The sequence below is a fragment of the Podarcis raffonei genome, chromosome 1, assembly GCF_027172205.1.
Source record: "Podarcis raffonei isolate rPodRaf1 chromosome 1, rPodRaf1.pri, whole genome shotgun sequence".
NCBI classification, from domain to species: domain Eukaryota; kingdom Metazoa; phylum Chordata; class Lepidosauria; order Squamata; family Lacertidae; genus Podarcis; species Podarcis raffonei.
Genome location: NC_070602.1, coordinates 69,848,825 through 69,872,627, shown reverse-complemented (window position 1 = coordinate 69,872,627; position 23,803 = coordinate 69,848,825). Strand labels below are relative to the sequence as shown.

At 42.7% G+C, this 23,803-nt stretch overlaps 1 protein-coding gene across 3 annotated transcripts in view; it reads right to left on the bottom strand.

The window, feature by feature from the left end:
- The window catches only part of LMO1 (LIM domain only 1), a 99,661-nt gene that overhangs the window by 12,939 nt on the left and 62,919 nt on the right, over positions 1-23,803 (bottom strand). For all 3 annotated transcript variants that reach the window (XM_053392124.1, XM_053392107.1, XM_053392114.1), the window contains exon 2: positions 17,121-17,334. In XM_053392124.1, coding sequence (XP_053248099.1) covers positions 17,121-17,334 — 214 coding nt within the window. The remainder of the gene's footprint in view (positions 1-17,120; positions 17,335-23,803) is intronic.

The window sequence follows — 23,803 nt, the reverse complement described above, 5'->3', positions numbered from 1 at the left end:
GATTTGTTGAAGGCCACACACAAGAAAGCTGTCACACGGATGCTACTTAAACCCAGATCTGAGTTCAGCTTTTCATCAACCGTGACGCATCCTTGCTTCCATTATAACTGAGCTCAGGCTGTAGTCTACCTCGACAGAGCCTTGAGAATCACGTTCCATCAGCGACTGGGTGCCGGAGTAAAAATATGCATCATAACCTTCTGATGACCTTACTTCTATATGGTCTCACCATGAGGTGATGGGAAAAGTTACCACAAGGTCAGAGGAAAAACATTGTCTAGATCTGCGTGAAACCAGAGTTTCCTGTGCAGCCTGTTCTTGGCGAAGTGGGAGAGTATTTGAAGCTTTTGTATCTTTCTCAAACAAAGTTAAGAGTGTTTGTGCATGACTCTGAAGATCAAGAGTCTCTTTGTCCAGAGTTTTAGTGTCAGTCCTCTAACTTGCACTTTAAAATAGAACCAAGCAAAAATGGGGCGGCTGGTTCAGCGGTGGAGCAAGCTGATCGGGAGCCTGGAGAGGCATGTGTACCCTGCACCCAGGGGCAGGGCCAGCCACCCGTGGGGCGGGGAGAGCCAGGTCAGGATACTCCATGGGGCTTCTGAGGAGTCTGCCTGCCTCCCCACTTAGCTGCCCTACAGATGAGGCAGCAGGCGGACCGTTTGGGGCAGCGTGGAGACTGTGGGCATCCAAGCCACCACATCACTCCCAGGAGAGACGCATGGCTTTGGCGCGCTGCAGGCCTCGCAGTGAGTGCCGCCAGGCATTTTGTCACCCCCCTCAGTGGTGATACCCAGGGTGGCCTGCCCCCACCGCATCCCCTTCCTCCGCCCCTGGGCTGATTGGCACAACCTTTAGCTCTTTGAAAAGGCCTCCTCCGTTTCAGTAGTATTTCTTGGGGGAAGGGGCCCACACATATGAATGGGACAAAATAAATCTGGAGGACACTACACTGGTTACCCCTACCTAAAATATTTGAGAGATAGCTTTTTCTGATGCCCCAGCAGTGAAGCCATCACTATCTTCAAAGGTTAGATATGAAGATCAATCTATTGCATGTTTACTCAGAAATTCATCTGTGTTAGCTGGATTTAGACCTTTGGAAGTGTTTTCGAATTCCAGCCTAAGTCAATTGATATGAAAGGTCTTTATTCGCATTAGTTTGTTGTAATGACTACGTTGAATGGATTTTATCCTATTGTTACTTTACATTGTTTTAGCTCAAGCTGTTATCTAACTTAATGGCCGCTACAGCGAACAACAGCTTTAAGCAAACAAGTAGAAAGAGGCATTAAACGAATTTTGCAACGAAAGGGAAACAAAGCCAGGAAATGACTATGCAGGACATTTCACAACCCTCAAAAGTCATCCCACTGAAAAAGGAACCCCACAAATATTTGAACACTTTGAATCTCACATGAATTTGTTCAAACAATGTGCTTTCTGGGGTCAGCTGAATATGATTTTTTGCCCCAAACAGTGTGGTGTAAAGGATTCTAATCTTTACTCAGCTATGAAGCTCACCTTGGGCCAGTCATTATTTCTCTAAACATAACCTACTTACAGGGTTGTTGTGAGGTAAAAAGGGGATAGGGAGGACCATGCATGCTACTTCCAGCTCCTTGGAGGAAAGGTGGGATATAAAGAATAATAATAATAATAATAATAATAATAATAATAATAATAATAATAATAATTGCTGCTGCTACTGAATGACTACTAACTCATCACCTCTCTGTAGGTTTTATGAATATAAATGGCCTAAATCAGTTCAGGAAACTATAACATTGCCTCATATTGATTTGGTTTGTGCTTTAGAAAGTATCCCCACTTCCTTTATCTTTGAAATGAGACTATACTTGTTTATCTTTAAAGGGACAGTAGTTCTATGAAAACTGGGAGGTAACACACAATGTGTTTATCAGACAGTTGCAAATTTGTGTCAATTTTGCCAATAAAATGTAAGTATCACTGATGGATGCAGCTCACTTAAATTGCAAAAAAAGATGGAGGTTCTCGGCATTTTATTGCTGAACTCATATTAATCTGTGTTACTCTTCCAAATGACAAAGTTGACAAGTTGCTTTCATCTTTGAAATCAGAATGCTACCCCTCTGATCTTTAAAATATCCACATCGGTTACCATTATAAAATAAATAAATCACTGCCCTATATCCAAATGGGGAAATTAGAAGCAAGCTAATCCTAGATTTGTTCAGAGCGCAATGCCACTCCATGTGCGAATATAAAAAAAATCCATTATTCATTAGCATCACAGTTGTGTGGAGCTCAATCTAGATTAAACAAAAAAAGGGGGGCAGACAGCACCATCTGCATTGTTAAACAGGCACTTTTTGTCACCCTTTGAATTAGCGGCTTCTCTAAATGGAAATGATGGTAAGTTTGGACAGATGTTCACTTAACTATTTCAACAGTCAGCTTAAGGAACATGAAAAATGTATTTGGTACTGGATTCACCTGCCTCCTTCCAGGGGCTTTGGGGGTAAGACAGTGTTAAACAGCTTTGAATGTTTGCATAAGATTTAAGGCTTATGTTCTGTCCAGCTGAAATCATGTTGCTTTTTAATGTCTGTAACAAATATAGCTCCCAGCTAGTCTGCGTGCTAATCTCGTTCTCGGCCTCGAACATTTCTTCCCACTCTTCAGTATATGAATATATCTCACTTACTCTAGCACTTCCAAGTTCAAATTGTCTTTTGTGGGAACGACACAGAAGGGTAAAGTTGCTTGCAATTAAAAATGTCCTAGGATGTTCAACAAGCAGTTAGGTAATCTAAGTGGGGTTGTCAACAGGAACTAAGGGACATAAACTGAATACATCTGCTATGCGTTCTAGAATGAGCTCTTTGGCATGCAGAGGTTATGTTCCCAGACAATTGGTCATGACTTTCAAAATGATGTACAAGGAGAGTTTGAGGGCAGAAAACAAGCTTTGATTTTTCAACGCGTTGGCTTGCATCCTAAAATAACTTACCTTAAATAAGTTCACAGAAAGGAAGGTTTCCATGACTTTCTCCCCATTGCAGCCGCCACCACACCTATAAAGCCTCTCTGGAGCCCTCTTCAACAATGTGGAATGGGGTTCCAGAGGATTTTTGGGGATGAGAAGATGGGTGAACTTCCTTAAATCAACTTAGCTTAGGATCCAAACCTTTCTTCCTTTCTTCTCCCCCCCCCCCACCAAGATGAGGTGAGGTGATGACCACCAACTTGGATGACTTAGACTGGGGGAACCTTTGGGCCTTCAGATGCTGTTGTACAACTCCCACCATCTCTAACTATTGGGATATTCTGTCTGGGGATGATGGGAGTTGGGGGTCCCAACAACATCTGGAAGGTCACAGGTTCTCCATTCCTGGATCAGCTTCAATTTAGTAGCGACAGCTAAACGGTTTGCTATTTTAGTAGCAGGTGGGGGTGCGCAACAAGAAATGATCCACACCACACATTCCTTGTGAACTTCCTATAGGCATGCAACTGGCCAAAGCTGGTAACAGCATGTTGGAAAAGAAAGACTTTGATTTGAACCAGCCTTCCACAACCGATGCCTTCCAGATGTTTTGGACCACATCTCCTGTTAGCCTGAGCCAGCATGGCCAATGGTTAGAAATTATGAGTTGTGGTGCCAAACATCTGGAGGACACCAAGTTGGGGAAGGCCTTCTCAACAACAACAAAGAAGCCTTTTCTTATGTCCCATTCTTCACTTAAGGACTTCATCTGCCCCTATGATTTTTTTTTGCAACTCCATTTTCAAAAAGGATGAAAGTGTCCGGATGTTTGCCATGTACCCACAGTTTGGTAATATCAGAAAAGCCATCCATATGTGTTCTCAAGTGAAGGAGGGGAGCATGTCTCATGATTTATATAGCCCTGAAGGCAAGGTACGTTTCCCACCAATAAATGCATTTTCTTTTGATAACATGACCAGTTGTGCTCCTTTCCCTAGAGAATCTACAACAGGATATTGGAGGTGGTTAGGAGTGAGGGACGTCAGGATTTCTTCCAGCAATAAAAATCCTCATGACTTAAATGTATCAAAACAAGGGAGAGGATCCTCAGTCCCTGTGACACACCCCCCCCCGGTCTTTCATACAAAACGCAATCTTGTCACTCATATCAATAGAAGGCTCAGACATATTAGTGCAGTATATCATAAGATCCTCAATACTTAGCCAGCGTGATCCCAACAGGAAGGAATGAGTCAGAGACAAGAGAAGCTTTTATCAGCTTTTAAAAAACTTTTTGTAAAATAAAAGTTGGCAAGCAGCAAATTTTTAAGTACAGATTTATTTTCCCTTATGTAACGGAAGGGCCTAGCCAGCTTGTAAATAAGCTTAGGCTATGCAGATTTAAAATTTAACACAATTAAACTTTTACCCTGTGGTAGTAATTATGCTTAATGGCTCTTACTCTGAACTTAACCATGCCTATTGTCGTCAGCCAATCTGAAAGCAGGAGTTTAGCCAAGGACAATTTTCTGTAGTTTATAGGCACACTAAAATCCTGCGAGCCTAGAATCCCATTGGCTGTTGATGTCATTGTGTATAGTAAAAATTAAAGCTAATTGGCACAGAGGACTGGCAGTGAATACGAATGAATTGATGGGAGAAAATGGAATAAAAGGAAGCACGCTTAGCGGCGTGTGACTGTTGAAGGCGGCTTTTTATTTAAAGACTTCTCTGTTTAGAGCAGCAATCTTTTGTACAGTAGTTTGTGCATGTTTCAGGGGCTGCAGCTATGTCCCAAATCCATGGCGGGTGTGTACCTAAGGTTTGGTACTTTGTCCAAAATGATGGCACAGTGAGCAGGTCCTATGATAAATATGGCAGGCAGGCAGGCTTCTTCCAAGGAATAGTAATTGATTCTTTAGAAAGGCACATTAGATTTCATGCTTCTTTGCGCCAATTCACTTTCTTAATGAGGACAGTGTTGCTTTCAAACTCATCTCAAAGGGTGTCTTCTTTGTCTCAGCCCCACCTCTGTGCCTTCTGTCAGGATGCTCGCTATGTCTGACACTGCCTCGCTTTCTCCACTAGAACTGGAACATTCATTATGGCTCTCCACATAGCATGCCTCCAAAAATGGCTTCCTTCTGCCATTGTGCTCTGCCCTGGCCAACATGCGCAGGAGCTGCACAAATATAAAATGGGGGACAGCTGGCTTGCCGGTAGTACACATGAAGAGGATCTAGGGGTCTTAGTAGTGGGATGGACTCCCTCAGAAGGTGGCGGACTCTCCTTCCATGGAGGTTTTTAAGCAGAGGTTGGATGGCAATCTGTCATGGATGCTTTAGTTGAAATTTCTGCATAGCAGGGGGTTGGACTAGATGACCCTTGGGGTCCATTTCAGCTCTACAGTTCTATGATTCTATGTACCTGAGATGAACAGAGCAATTATCATAGTGATATTCCAAAATATAAAATGTGATACTGCTAACAATAATAATAATTTAACCACAGAAAGTGTTTCTGTAATCGAATTGTCTCAGTAAATAAGCAACAGCGTCAACATCAAAAGAAATTTATGAAAGTGCCCCAATATGAAAAGATTTCAATATGAATAGTAATAATAAGTCTTACATAACTTCAATAATAATAATAATAATAATAATTATTATTATTATTATTTATTTATTATTTATACCCCGCCCATCTGGCTGGGTTTCCCCAGCCACTCTGGGCGGCTTCCAACAAAACACTAAAATACAATAACCTATTAAACATTAAAAGCTTCCCTAAACAGGGCTGCCTTTAGATGTCTTCTAAAAGTTTGGTAGTTATTTTTCTCTTTGACATCTGGTGGGAGAGCATTCCACAGGGCGGGCGCCACTACTGAGAAGGCCCTCTGCCTGGTCCCCTGTAACTTGGCGTCTCACAGCGAGGGAACCACCAGAAGGCCCTCAGCACTGGACCTCTGTGTCTGGGCAGAAAGTACAAATGGTTTTTATAATGTCTCATCTCTTTCACTATTGTGGATCTAGATAAGGAATAGAAATTGTACTGGAATTACTGCATAAGGCAACACATCACATTACACAGCATCTCTGAAATGGGACAAAATTTGACCTTCAATATATGCCTGCTTAAGAGAAAACAATATTCACATGGCATATCTCTAGGGATTGACAAATCTGTCAATTTTCCGGTTCCTTTCTTAAAAAAAAAATCTGTTCTCCATCAAGTTCCTTATGAAAATTCTTCAGTATCTTAATGTAAATTTCTCCTAACAAGCACATTTTTGTATGTACTTGACTTTCTGGAAAATCTTCCAATGGGGGGGGGGCGGACTTCCTTGTCAGAGACATATTTAAAAATATCACAGATTTGCTATTGTAATGATGACATGCCTGTCATTGATGCACTCAGCCGCTGAATCTAGTTTTCAGCAGAATCCCCATTTGCTGAACCATGGTATTTTCAAGCTCCAGTTTATCAGAATTCATTGTGCATCCTCCATAGAAACACTACAGCAGCTTTTATGACGCTCTGCCTATCCAAAAGATCTAGTGCTCCTTGGGCTGTTTGGATAAATATTTGCGTACTTAATTAACAGGACAGCAACCAATGAATTGTAGCATCAAGAAAGTGCAGTGTCTTGTTACAAGCTTTTTCTGTGGTATGATAAAAGGTGACCTAGTTTGAGAGTCTTTTTACACTTTTCCAGTCCGATGAAGAGACAGACGCACAGATGGAACAAGATACATGTGCTACCTTTTCAGATTCACTCTTTGGCATATGTACGGTAAAGGTCTATAAGGAAGAACACTTACTTCCCTTCTACAAAATAAATTGCGCCTTTTTAGTTGTGCTAAATGGCAAAAAACACACACCAAGGATAGGACCCTGGGCAGCTGCCTTGTTTCATATGAGATCATTTGTCCATCTAGTTCAGGATTGCCTGCAGCAGGTATGACCAACCTATGGCCTTCCAGTTGTGGTTGGACTACAAATCCCATCATCCTGACCACTGGCCATGCTGGCTGGGACTCCAACAACATCTGCAGGGCTATTGATTAGACACCCCGACCTACATTTACTTCCAGTGGCTCTCTGGGGTTTCAGACAGGAGTCTTTCCCTGCCCTACCTAGAGATACAGTGGTACCCTGGAAGTTGAATGGAATCTGTTCTGGAAGTCTGTTCCATTTCCAAAATGTTCAGAAACCAAGGCACAGCTTCCAATTGGCTGCAGCCAACCAGAAGCCGCGGAAGCCACATTGGACATTCGGGTTCCAAAGAACATTCACCTCTGGGTTTGCGGTGTTCAGGAGCCAAAACATTCGACTCGCAAGGTGTTTGGGATCCAAGGTATGACTGTACTAGGACCTGAACCTGAGATCTTTGGCAAGCAGAACATGTCCTCTGCTACCGAGCTGTAACCCTTCCACATGTATGCTCTTTAACAGTGCCTTGCTTACCTGGATAGTATACATCTTATAAAAGAGCAGTTTTTGCTGGCAAACGGATAGCTAATGGTTACTACCCTGGGGTCTGCATGGAATAGTGATCACCCTTTGAGACAAGCCACCCAGAAGGGGAAGACTCTATCCTTAATAGATGAATGGGGATTGAAGCAGCAGATGTGATTCAATGTATGCAAGTGAAAAGTGAGGCACATTGGGACAAAAAAACCCAACCCTGCCGTGGGTCCCATGGTGCCAACCAAGATAGATGGCCAGCAGAGGAGGAAGAATGAGAGGCTGGGTGTGGCAAGAACTCAAGTGGTGACTTGGGAAAGGGTCCTGCTACAATATTGCCAGAAGATACCAGGGGTGCTGTCAGGGACTGTCCTGAGGAGGTCTGCACTGAGGAGGAATGGTGGGAGCCTCCCCATCCCCCTCCCCCTGCTCCTGATCAGGACCCTGAATCTTCCCAGGAGCAGGAGGACAGTATAGATTTGGAACAGTGGTTTGCAGAGGGACATAGTTCAGAAGGCAGAAGCTGGGAAGTAGTGGATGGGGAACAGCTAGGAGAAGCAGCACTGGGAGAGAGAGAATTAACAGATTCACTGTCTCTGGGAAGCATTCCTCCACCCAGCCCAAGGACAAGAAGAGCTGATAAGGTGGCAGAACAGAAAGCACAGTGGTTGTGTGATCAGCTTACAAGACGCGGTAGTGACGTGGGTGACTAGGGAGGAAGTGGGTGGGACCCTTAATTGGGAGCACCTTCATTCCTAGGAATAGATTCTTTGTTCTCTCGCTGTGATCATGAAAGTTTCTAACTGGTAAGAGACTCCCTTTCCTTTGTTCTGCTTACCTACTGCCAAGGGGGTGGGGTGGGGAGTGGGAGAAAGCTGATTCCCTGAAGTGCCAACTTGGATAAAATATGAGAGGGACCCCAGGGAATTCCTGCCACACATAATCAATCACAAGACACAGCGCCCACACACCATTTGAATGTCAATGCCCATCATTTGGGGTGGGGGTGGCCCTCTCAATTTTATTGGGGGTGAAGAGACCTTGGCCCCTAGGAGTTGGCTCTTATGCCAATGACACATAAGGCGAGGAGCTAGCCTCCACTCAGCTGTCCAAGATTTCCATGGTAGCTGAGGAGGCAGCTGACGAACTAGCAGGGCTGCATGCAGGTTCATCTTGCTGGCTTTCCATTGGTACCTGACTGATCACTGGGGGAACAGGATACTGAACTAGATGGGCCTTTGGTCTGATATAGCAGGGCTCTCGTTATGTAAGATTCACCCTAGCCACTGTGCCCTTTCAGCTATCAGTCCTCCTCTCTTCATGCCAGAGTTTAAGAAATCAATTACTAATTTCAGACAGAAGCCGTTACATTTCAAAGCAGTAGACTCAAACCAGTGGTGATCTCAATATAAAGCTTCTCATCTCTGAAGAAGGAAGAATTTTACTATCGGGCACTTTCTTCTCCATGTCCTCCAGAATTTGCTAGAGCCCGACTCCATTTCTTTTGAGCAAACCGTGTAACCATTTTACAAAAGAAATCCAGTAAATTTGTACAAATTTGAGTGCTTCATTTCAACCACAGGGTTTTGGCTAGCCGGCCACAGTATTAGTATTACGTGGGGGAGACACCTGGGGTGTAACTGCTGCAACGAGCATTAACACACAACTTGAGTTTCACAGAGGCTATGCAAACACACATGAACAGAGCAGAGGTCTCTTTGGAGAGTTTAAAAATTATCAGTAGCAAAACAGCAAGTCTGAAAGTGCTAGAGGCAGGTTGGAACTTCAAACGGCTGCAAGATTTAGTCCACGCAAGCTTTTCACTTAATCACAAGGCTTTAGGAAATAATAAAAAAGTCAACTAACAAACCAAGTGCAATCTATTTTTGCCTTTAGAGTGTGGAACTTCGACTAGACGGCCTCAGTTAAGATATCATACTTTGGGGAAGGGCTCTGCTTCAAAGTTGCAGACAGTGCAATAGAACTTTTATGCGACCCATTACGCCAAAGCCAGTATGCTCTAATGGGATGACTGCTACATCTGAGAACAGTAGAAATGGGCAGCTGTAAATTTCTGCTCAGATCTTTCGAGCCAAATGTAGGTTAAATGAAAGGAATAGGGAAATCCTTTTATAGAGATCACATTATTATAGCAGCGTCCTCGCCTTACTCCTTTTCCCGGCATTGCCATTGTGATGTGGCAAACCCACATTTCGTAGTAAGTCTTGTAGGATAGTATCACAAAAAAGGGAATGAAAAGTGCTATAGCTTCCCTAGCATTGTTTAGGGAAGCATGCTTAGCACCCAAGTGAGTTGAAGATTCGCTTGAGATAAATAACAAAGCTGATGCAAAATTCCTGCCCACATTTGTGATGTGTGCATGGGTGTAACTGCTTATCTGGAGAACACATACAACTCAAATTTCTTGGGACCTAATCAATGATACCTCCAGATATTGGGGGTGGGAGGGAAAATAGTCAGTACAATGAACCTCGTCTTATGATTTATTAATTGCATTTATATCACACCTTTTCTCCAAGGAGCTCAAGGTGGCATACCTGGTCGTTGTCCCGTCCCCCATTTAATCCCCACAACAACTCTGTGATGTGTGTTAGGCTGAAGCAAGTAGGGCCAAGCAGGCGTTTCAGCCCTGGTCTCCCACTCTAACCACTACACCACATTGCTTTTGCTTCCTCTGATATTCTACCCAGAAAGCTGGATGGGGTCATTTAGTCCCTGCCGCTTGCTACACCAAACCATGGAAGGGATTGTGCAAAAAAACCCCAAAAAACTTGTGGACTTTTTTTCACCTACCCACGTGTGTCGTTACTGGCTGTGTGTCAGTGACATTCATTGGGACTGCTACGGCATAATGCAGGAGGCCAGCAGTAGGGGGAGCTAGAGCCAATGGCAAGCAGAGTCAACTACTTTGAGCTTTGTTCCCATCTTCCTCCCTGATGAGCTCAATGCAACACTGAGACTGAGGATGAAGCTGGCAGCCAGTGCTACTCCCTAAACTGGTTGTAAGTAAGAAGGCAGGCAGGTGGGGGGGGGCTAGCTGGAGACGCACAGAGGTTAGTGGGGCAGTACCTATTTTGCCCTAATGGACCCCCCCCCACACTTCATGTATGGTTCTTGTTTTTACCCTCTTACATAGATGTACACCTTAAAAAATATGAACAGATTGATCGCCACCTTCTTTTGGGAAGTTATATTAATGATGTTTCCATCAAAATTCTAAAGACTGGTGCTTTCTATTTAAAAGTTGACTATTTCTGTCCGGGTGGTATTTGTTGCCAGTGGCCACAAAACACGACATCTATTTGTGGAAGAAGCACCATTTGACTTAAAACGATTCTTGGCTTTACCAAAGTCCGATCCTGAACACAGAAGTTGCAGTCACTTGTATTCATCACTTTGACAGAGTTACTTGAGTCTGACAAGTTTGGCATGCGTACATGCGACATTCAGGGTCTGTGTGCAGACCTGTGGTCTGACCATTTAATTTTGTTCCACCGCCCTTGCCTCAAAATGGTAGCCTGATGAAAACTAGGTATTCCCGAGAGCAGCTCTTCTCCAGGTAGAAACGGCACACTTCCAAGAATCAAGGTCTTACTCTGCACAGACAGTAATCAAAGGAGACACTGTAGCTACTGTAAACACCTTTCACCCACAGTGCTTATGAAGCACTTTGGAAACTGAAACAGGATGTCCACAGAACGGTTGCTGAGGACAGACTAAAATACAGACCGCTGCACTATGCAACTGGCTGAGGGTAGGAAACACAGAGTATTGCTGTTGAGCTACACTCATGGTTCTTGAGCAATAAAACTTATCTTCTCAGGACATGCAGCTAATGGCCAGGATGGCTCTCCTCATCACAAAGAGAAAGAAAGTCAACCCATCATTTCTTTAGTATCTACCTTAAGGACTGCCTTCCTCAGGTTACCTTGGGTACCACCTGAGCCCTTATATCCTAGCTCAGTCACTGAGGGTTCATCCATGACTCCATTTGCCCCACTGTCTTTCCCCAGGAAAACCCATAGTTTAGCAGTGAATCAGAACAAATGGCAATTGGCTATTTGTTCTGGTTTAGCACTAAAGAGCAGGTTTTTCAGGGGAATGTAGTGGGGCAAAGGCAAACCACTCAGACCCATGCTTTCTAGGCACGGGGAAAGTGTGGCCAAGCCCTGAGATCATCCAGAGGAATGCTGTTAGTTGTCGCCCATGTTACCAGTAGCAGACCTTGGACTCACCTATACAGCTGTATAGCTGAGTCCAAAGTCTGCTATTGAAGCTGCAAATAAAACATTTTAAATGTGCTGTAAAGTGCAATATACAAGTGTGATACTAGATGGCGAAGGTGAGCTCAATATATTTTTCAATACTTTTTTTAAAAAGCATTTTCACAGCGTTTTTTTTATATGTGTGTAGATTCCACCCTTGAGGTCTCAAATTTCAGTGGTGCCCTGTGCGATGCCAAAATATAGCACCCTCCACTGGCAGCACCTCCGAGGCTTCTCACCCAATGCAGCTGAATAGGCCCCCAAATCTGTGCTCCCTCGGATCCGCCTCTGATGTTACAGACCCCTGATTGGCTTCAACTTGTTCTTGGGCACTGAGCACTGCTAGTCGAATGCCATGGAACACTCTTCTGGCACAGATCTGACAGACAATCCTTACCTTTTGACACTTGGGCGTCTCTTGAAGTCCCTTTTAGGCCACTAGGGAGTCATTTAAAACCTTCTTGATTAGTCAGTCATTTAATGATTGTTTCGTACTATGTTAGTGGTGTTTTATGTTTTTTTGTATCGCTGTACACTGACCTAATATTTTATGAGATTGAGGTGTGTGTGTGTGTATACATACACTTTTGTTAAATGAATAAATACTAATTTACTTGAATATGTAGATGTTAGAAGAACTTAAAATGCTGATGAATTTCCATTAGGTTTTATTTTATTTTATTTTAATAAAATAACAATATAATGTGGAAATGTGGAGAACTGAATTTAAGACTGGGAAAATATGAAACCAAAACTGACAGATTTGCCTATTCCCTAGCTGCCCTACCAGACACTGTCTTTGTTTGCAGAATATTAGCAGCACGGCACCAGAAGCCACAACCATTAGATCTCCCTATATCACAAACTGTTCACGAAACTGTGCCTTGTGCTTTCTAGCTGTTTTACTTGCCTCCTTGTTTCTGGATATAATGGCATCTTTATGGAAAGGCTCTGAAACGGCATCTCAACCGGCATATTTTCCTGCTAATGTAAATTTAAATGTTAACCTTGAGAATGCAACTACTAATTTTCTGTGGGTGCCTCTATTTCTGTCCTGAATGGAACAAGCTTTACAAGGCATAGGGCATTCCAATAATGTGCCACTCAGCCATCTAGAGGCATTGTCAGAATACAGAAATGTGTATCCCCCTGCTTTCCCTTCCTATTCCTGCCTTCCCTTTAATTGCAATAAGCCAAAATACAAAAAAATAATTGTGGTGAATGGAACTGAAGTCGGACACAGGATCTACCCACACTGGAAGAATGGCAGATGAAGGTGATGGACTACATGGGCTTGGCAGAAATGACGAGCAGAATCCGAAACCAGGGAAGAGAAGCAGCGGAAGAAGAATGGAAAAAGTTCAAGGACTATCTAAAGAAATACTACAAAATCAACGACAGTTAGAATGATGTTGGACTAAAGTAAATGGTTACTATTAGTAATGGTTAAGACAAGGAGAATAAGAATGATTAGCTTAAATTTATAATAAAATAAGGGAAGATTTGCTGAGCAATTGACTAGAATTTGGAATACAGAAATGGGAGGCATGAGGAAGTCGAAGAAGAAAGGTTTAAGAAATCAGGATATGAAATGGTACTTGTTTCTTTTTTCTTTTTTTGTTTTGTTGTCCTTTGTTTGTTTATGTATGTTTTGTTTGTATAAAAAATTGTTTAATAAAAATATTTTTTTTTAAAAAAAGAATGGAACTGAAGTCGGCTAAGGCTGGCAGGAAAGGAACATCATCTCCCTGAAATCGTATCATACAACCTGACCCGCAGCCATGACATGGTTCACGGTGATTGTTTACATGCTTCAGTACAAGAAGCCTCTCCAAAGTATTTATTTGAACAAATAAAATGGACGTTTGCATAAATCTATGTTCAGATAGCAGGTCTGTGAGGTTCATTTACAATAGCTCCTACAAGAAAGAGCGAGGAGTTATTTATAACATTCAAAAAGGCATTGGGCGGAATCCAGGAAAAGCTAGTTATGACTACTGAAATGGGACTTGGCTGTGATGAACTAAAATCCTATTTATTTCCGTGAGTCTCAACTGTGACAAGTTTTTGCTGGGTTGTGGGGCCATAGCTAATAATCAACTAACCATAATTCCATTTGATAGCTAAGAAGAGCAATGCAAATGGCACTCAAAACAGAAGGAGGGGGAGTATGCATGTTGAGATCACACATCTCAATGGAAAAAGGAGACTTGCAGATCTTGCCTCACACAAGAAGCAGGGCAAGTGGAGGCACAAGTCCGTCTCACGCTTGATGCCCTCTACTTCCCTGAAATGCCAGTGCCTTCTTCATTGCGAGCCAGTGTGGTGTAGTGGTTAGGAGTGATGGGCTGGGACCTGGGAAACCAGTGTTCAGGCCCCTACCCAACCATAAAGCTAGGTGACCTTAGGAAAGTCCCCATTCCTCAGCCCACAGGGTTGTTGTGAGGGAGGAAATGGGAAGGAGAAGAAGAAACATATATGTCTCCTTAAGCTTCTTGGAGGAAAGGTAGGATGCTAATGTTACATTAAAACAAACAAACAAACAAAAAAAACAGACAAAGATGCCAGAAGATGAGAGCCAGTGTAGTATAGCTACCAAGGGACTGATTTGTGGACCAGAAACAGTTTACATTTGTCTATTGAGAAGACGGTAGCCTTCCACAGGGTGGAGTGTTCAACAAGCCTTTGATGGATGAGTCCTTTTCCCAGATTGCATCTGTACTGGAAGTATTTTTAAACTGTTTATATATATATGGAATTGCTTTCAAATGTTTGCATTGTTATTAGATATGACATTGTTTTAAACTCTTTTATGTATAGAACTGTTTTTACATTTTTATGGCTCTGTTTTATTTGTTTTATAAATGTATATTTTATTGCTGTAATCTGTTCTGGGACCTTATGGTACAGGCCAGGTAAGAAATCTAATAAAGAAAGCAAACAAACAAGATTTTAATTCCATGCAGTGCTATGATTCTAATTATACCCAAAGGTAAGATTTTGAGACCTTTCTGAGGACTGATTTAAAATGAGGGGTAGTGGACATTTTAGTATGCCAAGGCTGCATTTCCCCTCCAAATCTGTGGTGATGATTTCTCTCTGGAAAGAGTCAAGAACATTTGCAGCCCTAGTCTTGATACTGAGGGCCAAGGTGATGATGCAAAAGATACAAGCTAACAGGGGGTCACACCTCCAGAGTGTCAATATTTTGCAGGAGGGATTCCAGTGCATACCGGAAAGGTAGGTTTGCCCAATTAAAGTGGGTTAAAGGACTCTGTCGCCATGGAGCAACAAATCTATTTAAGAAACAAACAAACTTTTTTATGGTTAGGAAAGTGACAGGAAATGCGCTGAAAAGTGTGAGCAGAACTAACAATCAACAGAAGGGTGTATAATCACTGTGCAAACAAAGGAGAATGTCTGCTTGGTAAAGACTGGACATGGTCTAACCTCTGTGTAAGCTTTGTGCAAGCAAATGAGGACGGATGCTCAATAAGCAAGTCATCTGCAGAAGCCCACAGTCTTCAGTGTTACCCATTTATGCCTTTGAACTGGAGCTGGAACCAGGCCACCTTCCCTCACTTTTGCCTATGCTGGCATGACAGCTAATAGCCGATTCCACCTGCAGTCCCTTGCGTGCCACCTGAAAGGACAGAGAGGTCCCAAATCCCAGAGCTCTGGTACAAAGCGATGCTGGCATTTCGTAGGAGTAAAGGGAATGGCGTGTGTAGGTGTGCTAATGCATTTGAAATGGCAAGAGGGCCTGAGTGGGACAGTCCCGTTCCACCTGCCCTACACAGGATGATGCCTCTTCAGCTACAGCACGGCAGGCCTCTGTGCCAGGGACCAATGCCCTGTTGCAGTGCACTAAGAGAGCCGGGGATACTTTTCAAATGGTATTTGAAAGCTTTTCTGCCATATTTTTTTTTTAAAAAAACCACCTCTGTTATCCTACATGGATACAGCATCATATTTAACAAATTTATTGAGCCCCGCAAGAAAGCTGAAGGAGCCATTCAAGCCCACCTAATCCACACAACGGGGCTAAGAATGATTCAATGCATATAAAACATCTTCAGCAAAAGTTTATCCACACACTTTGTATAGGCTTGGTTCACACGATCGCTGCTGAGGTGGAAAATGGCAGTTTTGGAATTTGGAAAGCGGTGTCAGTTAGGCCCGTTTACAAGAGCTACATTATTATTCAGCCCGTATCTGAAAACAAGGTAAAATCATTGTAAGGCATGCATACCTTTCCTTTATTTCATGATACTAAGAATGTTTTGTACAGCCTGTGCTATTTTTCTAGAAAAAGAGGAGCTGGAACTCACCATGAACATCCCCCTCATTTTCTTAGAATGGCAATGGTGCTCACCTGAGAGGTGCTGGAGTTGAGTTATGACACGTTCTGGCTGAAAAAAAAGCCCTGCCTATAGCACAGGGTTTGGGAAGACATGGTTCCCCGTATATTGCTGGACCACAGCTCCCATTATTTCAGATCACAGGCCATGAAGTTTGAAGTTCCTGGTGCACAGGCACCCCATACCCGTTTGAGTATGTGTGTGTTTGTTTGTGTGTGTGTGTGTGTGTGTGTGTGTGTGTGTGTGTGTATTTCTATTTGTATCTGAGTATCAACCCCATAGTATTTTTGTTGCTGAATTTCACAGGAAACTGATTGTATCTCAATTGTTACTAAATTACGAGTAAAACTTATGCACTTCTCTTACTTTTACTCCCCTCACTGCAGGAAAAAGTAAGCAGTGAAGGGGGAGTGTGGGAATTCTCCTCCTTACCCCGGGCGAGAAAACCCATCTTTTGAAGGTTTCTCAGGATCATGGGAGATTCTGCATTCAAATAACTGAGGGATTCCCCTTTGATTGCTCAGTACTTATGCAATTTGGGGCAAAAGAAGGGCAAAGGAGGGAATGTTTGCAATCCCAATTCATTTCCCCAATCCCTAGCAACTTTGGCCAAAAGAGAGACAAATAAGGTCCAACAGGCCTTCTATTTTACTTTACTGCTAAAAATTTAAGCATAATTTCCTTTGAAGGTGCATCAGAATAGAAAATTAACTAAGAAACTTAAGGTGTGAATGCATTTCATGTGTCTTTTGTTATTTAAATAGCAGTTTGGGGCTTGGGGGGGGAGTATAACTCTTTCCTCCTGTACTATGATTCCAACAAAAAGCACCCCACCAAAGTTATTCTTCACGAAAAGTTGACATAGGTTTGTTTTGTGGGGGTTGATCTTCTTTGTACAGGGACGCCACAGATTTTCCAAAAGGAAATAAAGTAAACAAACAATAGAGGTACGTCTTAAATGCCCCTGGCAGGAAGAAAAAGAAAGCAGTTTATCGAGTGAGATGCTTATAAGCAGGTGTGGCATAAAACCTAACTTACCTCAGGTAATCTCTGCGGCAGAGAATGAGATTTGCCTTTGTGTAAAGTGTTGATCCAACCTCTCCCAGGCGACAGTCACAGCAGGCGCACTTTAGACAATCTTCATGCCAGTACTTATCCAAGGCCTTCAAAAGGTATCGGTCCTTAATCTTCCGGTTGCAGCCAGCGCAGCCCTTTTGCTTCCCTTTCGGCTGGACGGATAACATTGGCACACCTATGAACAACAAAGCACACCCATGAGGACGGTACAGGTAACGTTACTGAGCAGGTTCCTGCTAGCTCTCTGAGGAAATCCCCAGTACAGAATGTTGGCAGGTTCTTGGTATTTTCTAGCTGGTTGTCTACTAAGTGAACAGACAATCTGAGTCCCATTTTTTTTTGCTCTGAACAGCATGATTAGTTGCAGGGATATGGCCATAATTTGCCCCATAATCAAGCTGGCTTGAAACCATGGATTTTGCTTACGTCAAGGGTGGGCAACTTGCGGCTTTCCAAATGTTGTTGAGCTCCAACTCCCATCAGTCTCAGCCAGCACGTCCAATAGTCATGGATGATGGGACCTGGAGTCCAAGGACATCCAGATGTCTGCAGGTTGCCCACCTAGTTGAGGTTAACCTCTCTGCTACCTCTACCGATTCTTCTGCCTGACTTCCAGAACTACTCCAGCGAGTCTGATCAAAAAGCTTCATTAAGGGTGGGTGGGGAAAACATTTCAGAAGACAGGCTTTATGCAGACACGACAGACTTTAATTTTTGTTGATTGGCATGATCAACCTGTTGCAACTTTTTGAAAAACTGGCAAAATAAAATAGAACAAGGAAAAAGAGGTAAGTAGCCTCTCCCACTGATCAGGGAACCAAGAGCTGCTGGGATGTTGCACCTTTTGGCTCTCAAGATAAACATCACTGTGAGGAGAACACCAGCCTGGCCCCCTTCATTGGGCAGAGTAGGAAAAGCTGCAGTGAGAAGCTGAAAGGCAGCAACAGTGGCCTATGAGCTGAGGCAGGGCCACTGCGCCACTTTCTGGATGATGTCGGTGTTGTTGTACCTTACCTGGATGAGGCTGGGGTGGCTGGGACTGCACAGCCTGTCCAGGTAGCTGGAGTCAACACAAGTATTGGGGAGTGGGCAGCTGGATAGCTTCACCCAGGGCTGCTACTGAAAGGCAATTATGCTAAGGAGGCCAGAGGCGAATTCTTAAAGCACCTGACAATGTTTGGCCACAGTCAAGTAACAGCTGGCCAGCTGACAATATTTGGTCAATTGACTGGCATGCTAATCCTAGATACTTCCCTGGAGCTTCAACCATCAAGGTCAATTGCTGGACCTTGGTCAATACCTGAAGCTGCTTCCGAATGTAGTGATAAAGTAGTATGCCTCTCAGCATGTCACGAGAAAAGGTATCACATGGGCATTCTACAAGAACGGGCCTTTTCTGCAGTGGCTCCCCCATGGAATGCTCCCCCCAGGGAGGCCTGCCTGGTGTCTTCATTATGCATCTTTAGGTGTCAGGCAAAATCGTTTCTCTATAACCAAGCCTTTGGCTGATTAAATATTCTTTGGCATTTTAAATGTGTTTCTCTTTGGTTTGTTTGTTTGTTTGTCTGTTTGTTTTATGCATTTTGTGTTCTCATTTTGTATTTTTATGCTGTGATCTTTGGACTAAAGGCAGTACAGTGGTACCTCGGGCTAAGTACTTAATTCGTTCTGGAGGTCTGTTCTTAACCTGAAACTGTTCTTAACCTGAAGCACCACTTTAGCTAATGGGGCCTCCTGCTGCCGCTGGAGCACGATTTCTGTTCTCATCCTGAAGCAAAGTTCTTAACCCGAGGTACTATTTCTGGGTTAGCATCTGTAACCTGAAGTGCATGTAACCCGAGGTACCACTGTATATAAATTTAATAAATAATAGTAATAATAATAATGATACCCATTCTGAATACTATTCTTTTATTCTTGGGGTGATCCCAAAAGGTCCCATTACATACACACGAGGTACAAAGAAGAAAGCAAAGAGCACTGTCAAATTCTGGTTGCAGTGGAACCATATATAACTATACCCCAATTATAGCAGAGTAAATAAGTTAGCCATCTGTGTGTGAGGATTTCCAGGGTTTGTGTTTTGTTTCTTAGAAAATAATAATTTCTTCTCTTGCCCCCAGTAGCAAATGTCTTTGCTCCTAGTCCTGAATATTTAGGAACCATCAATATCCCTGTTAAAAATGATTGTTTCCTTGCACTAAAAACAAACTCAACCCCAACGCACTTATTTGGCCTGAGATGAGGAGAGAAGGAAATGGTTGCTAGTAGGATAGTCAAAGGAAAAACTCTCTTGCCAAGTTGAAGTAGTTTTCAGACCAAAGCAGGATATATTATGGAATTATTAACAGACCCTTAACCATAGTGGTTCTAGTTAATCCCGCTATGGCAAGTGACATTTTATGCTTTCCTTAAAAGCAAGGGTGACCTGAGGGTAGCAAATGCTCAACACATAAAAACCGCCACTCTTACAGTAATAATTGCTTTGTCAGAACTGCAAGCGGACAACAACAGCACTTAAGACACTTCAAGACAAACAGGGAGGTATTGATCCATTCGTTATCAAAAATGGCCTCAGTACTATGGAGACAGGTCAAGTAATGTTCAAAAACCCTTGAGACTTAAAAAGAGCCCTCTTCACTGAGCCTGCTGGAGTCACAAAAATCCACTTTCAGTGTTAATGCCAGCAACTTTTGACTTTTTTTTAAAAAAAAAGCCTACCAAACTCATATTACTAAGGAAAAATACAACCATGTTCTCAAAAGACGGCACACAATCAATAGTGCCACTCAAAATATGTCTGTGACTCGAAATATATGGATGCATGCATAGGCATTACACAAGATCTCCCCTGAGTAGCTCCCTGTTATTATTTATTTGTCAACTGTGTGTATCCTACTCTTCCGCTAAGGAGGTCAGAGTTGCACACAGGATCTAGAGAGGTTTGGAGAGTTTGTCCTTTGCAAATTCTTCCGATGAACTGAGGTGTGGGTCAGAGTGTAGCTTTCCTTCAGATTTCACTCTCCCCTGGATGTAGTTCTTGTGCTAAAAAAAATGCATTTACCTAGCCATTACCTGACCAGTAATGCTCTTGCTTGATCGTATTTTACTGACAATTATTTATTTTTACTGAGTGCTGTTGTGTTTTATCAATGGTATTTCTTTTTTGTAAATGAAAAGCTTTTATAATAATAATAATTATAAGAAGTCTGTATTTTCAGATAAAATATGTTTGAATACACATAGTTTTGAGTAATATTAAGTTTAGAAATGTGTCTTTTGTGGCAATACTTCACAAATACATACTTTGATGCAGACTGTTCTTTTTTAAAAGCTTACACGTGTACGCATTAATGTGCAAATGGGACAGAAAAGACTTAGGAATGAATGTACAGATTGGACTGAAACATATTGCCTCATGACCACCCGGTCAACTCCAAGGCTGTATGGGGAGCTGAATCCAACTTTCCCTTTACTGAGTTCATCAGTCTACCCTCTAACTGTACAGCCATTGTCTGCTTATGGATGACTTTGTCCATGTATATTTAGGCATGATCCCAAGTAAATTAGCTTAAAAGTTCCAGTGAAATCAATAGGAGTTATTTTCAATTAAATCTGCTTTGGAAAGGACTCAGGAGTCCATTTGCAGCTGCATTGCTGCATTTACCGTGATATTCAATAATTTTAGTTTGGCTAATAAAACCAACAGCCCATTTCCCACAGAGTATGGTCTTCAATTAGACGGCCTACTGGGTGTCTTCCAATTCTAAGACTCCCTCCATATGAGACCAATAGTGAAGTGGAAAATGCTGAGACAGGACTTGAGACCGGACAAAGAAAATTGTCTGCCTCTTATAGGTTGCATCAGTTACCACCAGAACCGCTACATGGACAGCTGAGGGATGCCAAAGCTGGCCCAAGACACTCCAAAACTATTGATCCAAGAAGTGTCCATGTAAAGGAACAAATGCTTTCTTACTTCTCACAGTTGAACCCAAGGTATGTCTAACACGGGCCACTTTGTATCAGACTTTATGACATTGAAATCCAGTTCAATAAATAAAACCCAGTAAGCACAGACCCATATAGGGATTGGGATTTTTGTTCAGAGTGGAGTGAGATACTTAGCATTTCTCCAAAGCAAAGAGTGCAGCCATCCATTACAAAACGAAACAAACAGGGTTGCTGTACACCCCAAATGGGAGGTGTAATTCAGTCATATTTTGTCTTGGCAGCATCTTGCAGTGATCAATTGCCTCCCAGTGGCACCAAAATCTGTGGGGTAGGAGTAAGAAAGCACTCAGTATGACGACTCCGGAGCATGTGGTGACTTTCATTTATGGGCTGGATTTTTATCTCACCTGTTTTGAAAGCTTAGGGCAGAACCCTCACAATGGTTACATTTCTCAAACACTGATCTTGAGGATGCCTCCCTCTCCTTGTCTCCCCTGAACAGAAGACACGACTTTGTGGATGCTTCCAAAGATTTCTGGGGCAGCCCCTGTCATTTTTATGGCGTAGCAGACAATGGCTGCAGAGCAAGGCAGCAACATTTCAAGGGCAGAGGGTCACCAACAGGACTGATCCACCAGCCTTCAGAAGGCAGCAGAAGGTACTCAGAGGAAACTTTTTGAAGCCACATCTTCCCTCCAGCCAGTATCCAGATTTCTGGCTTGACCTCTGCCTCACCTGAACACGACTACAGCACCTATATCTGCTATGTGAAGAGGTACCACAATCACAGCCCACTTCCTTGGGAGCCCACCTGCGGCAGGGCAGTTGTTTGGAAGAGAGGATTTCAGCAGCTGTAGCTTTGTAATGCAAGATATACCTACTGAAAATCTCTCTTCAAACAAACACAACTTTTTAAAGGTACACTAGCCCTGTCCCCTTTTGTACTGGGCACCCTACTCAAAGGTATCTGCTAGGCTAAGAGAGAAGTTGCTCACCCACAGAAGATCTTGGGTTTCACTTCCAAATTTTGTTCACCTTTTGTTACTTTTACCAGAATAGATTTGTCCCGTCCCCCCCAGAATCTAAATTTTTGACACCTTTTCTGTTTGGGGTGGGGGAAATGCAGTAAGCGTTGAGCCAACTCTTTGAGAGATACAGTAACAGGCTGTCTAATTTCAACATCCTGAAAGGCTTCATTATACAAATCTTCCCACCCCCTCCTCACCCAGTTTGAGACACGTTTTGGGAGGGCTTCTCGACTCCTGTCAAGTGAATCAGCATTTTGACAATTTCTTCCAAATCTGGAATAAAATCTCATTTCAAAATGTCAACAAATTGCATGCAGGGGAGCGAGATCCATTTTCAAAACAGAAGCTTTAGTGGAAATATTTGGTTTCATTAGCTAGAAAGGAAAAGAGAAAATAGTTGCCGGGATGACAGTCATGCACTCAATACAAGTTGCCACCAGTGTTGTGTTGAGCTGCTACGGAAGTTCATATAGGCTGAAATGTTATGTCAAAGGGCATGAGGGGATCTTTCCTAGTCTGGGTATAGTATTATTGAGGGCCTTCTCAGTGCTGTTACCAGACTCTGGAACTCCCTCCCTGGAGAAGCTAGACTTGCTCCCTCCTTGTTGTCCTTCACCAGTAAGTGAAGAACCTCTTGTTCCAACACACTTTTGGAAATTGACTGCTTTTAATGAAAGGGCTGGTGCCATACTGTTTTTATTGTAATTTTTTAAATATATGTATACAGTTTTCATTTTATTAATGTTTGATTGTGTTTTAATTGTGTGTTTTTAGCAATTCTTGTTTTTATCTGTAAGCTGCCTTGAGTCCTGTCAGGGAAAAATGTGGAGTACAAATAAATATATATTAATGGTGCAGACATTTGACAGAAGGAGGCCCACAGAGAAGGCATCAGCACGACTTCACCAGCACTCAGGCATGAGAAAAGTCTCATCGAGCTTCATTCCTCTCTTTAAAAATAAAAATGGAAGAATCCATAGTATCCTTTCATTTTTCGATGGGGGCAGGTGGGTGGCATTTAGGCTGTGAATGCATTACCATTCCCTCCACTTTCAGTATGGTGCCACCAGATAATGTTAGCCACAATCCTTTCGTAGCCTGTAACTTCTTGAGAAATAATAATAATAATAATAATAATAATAATAATAATAATAATATACTGCCCTTCATCTGAGGATCACAGGGTGGTGTACAATATAAAAACACAGAAATGCACAATATAGTAACAAACAAAAACAATACCCCCCCCCCAGTTTAAAAGACCATTAATTGGCTAATTAAATAAAGGTCTGGGAGAAGCAAAGCATCATCACTACACTCTCTCTCTCTCTTCTCTACCCAGAGAAGCAAATGGCATGAACAGAATTCATGGACAAATTCAAGTCGGGTAAAAAACCTCAAGGAGGGTGTGGAGGGGCTGCGGAGGAGATCAGCTAGAGAAAGTGAAAAGGCTGCATTCAGCCCATGGCCCTGTGAGTCCAGAAATACAAGTTATGGATGGCATTAAACTAGGTTAAGGCTGTGACTACAGTTGTTTAGTTTCCCTTCCTACACACACAAGTGCCTTAACGTCAGACAGCGGAGAATTTCCAACATGCATAAATGTGAGTGGACATAAAATAGCCGTAGTTTTACCCTTGGGAGATGTCACACCTTAACCAT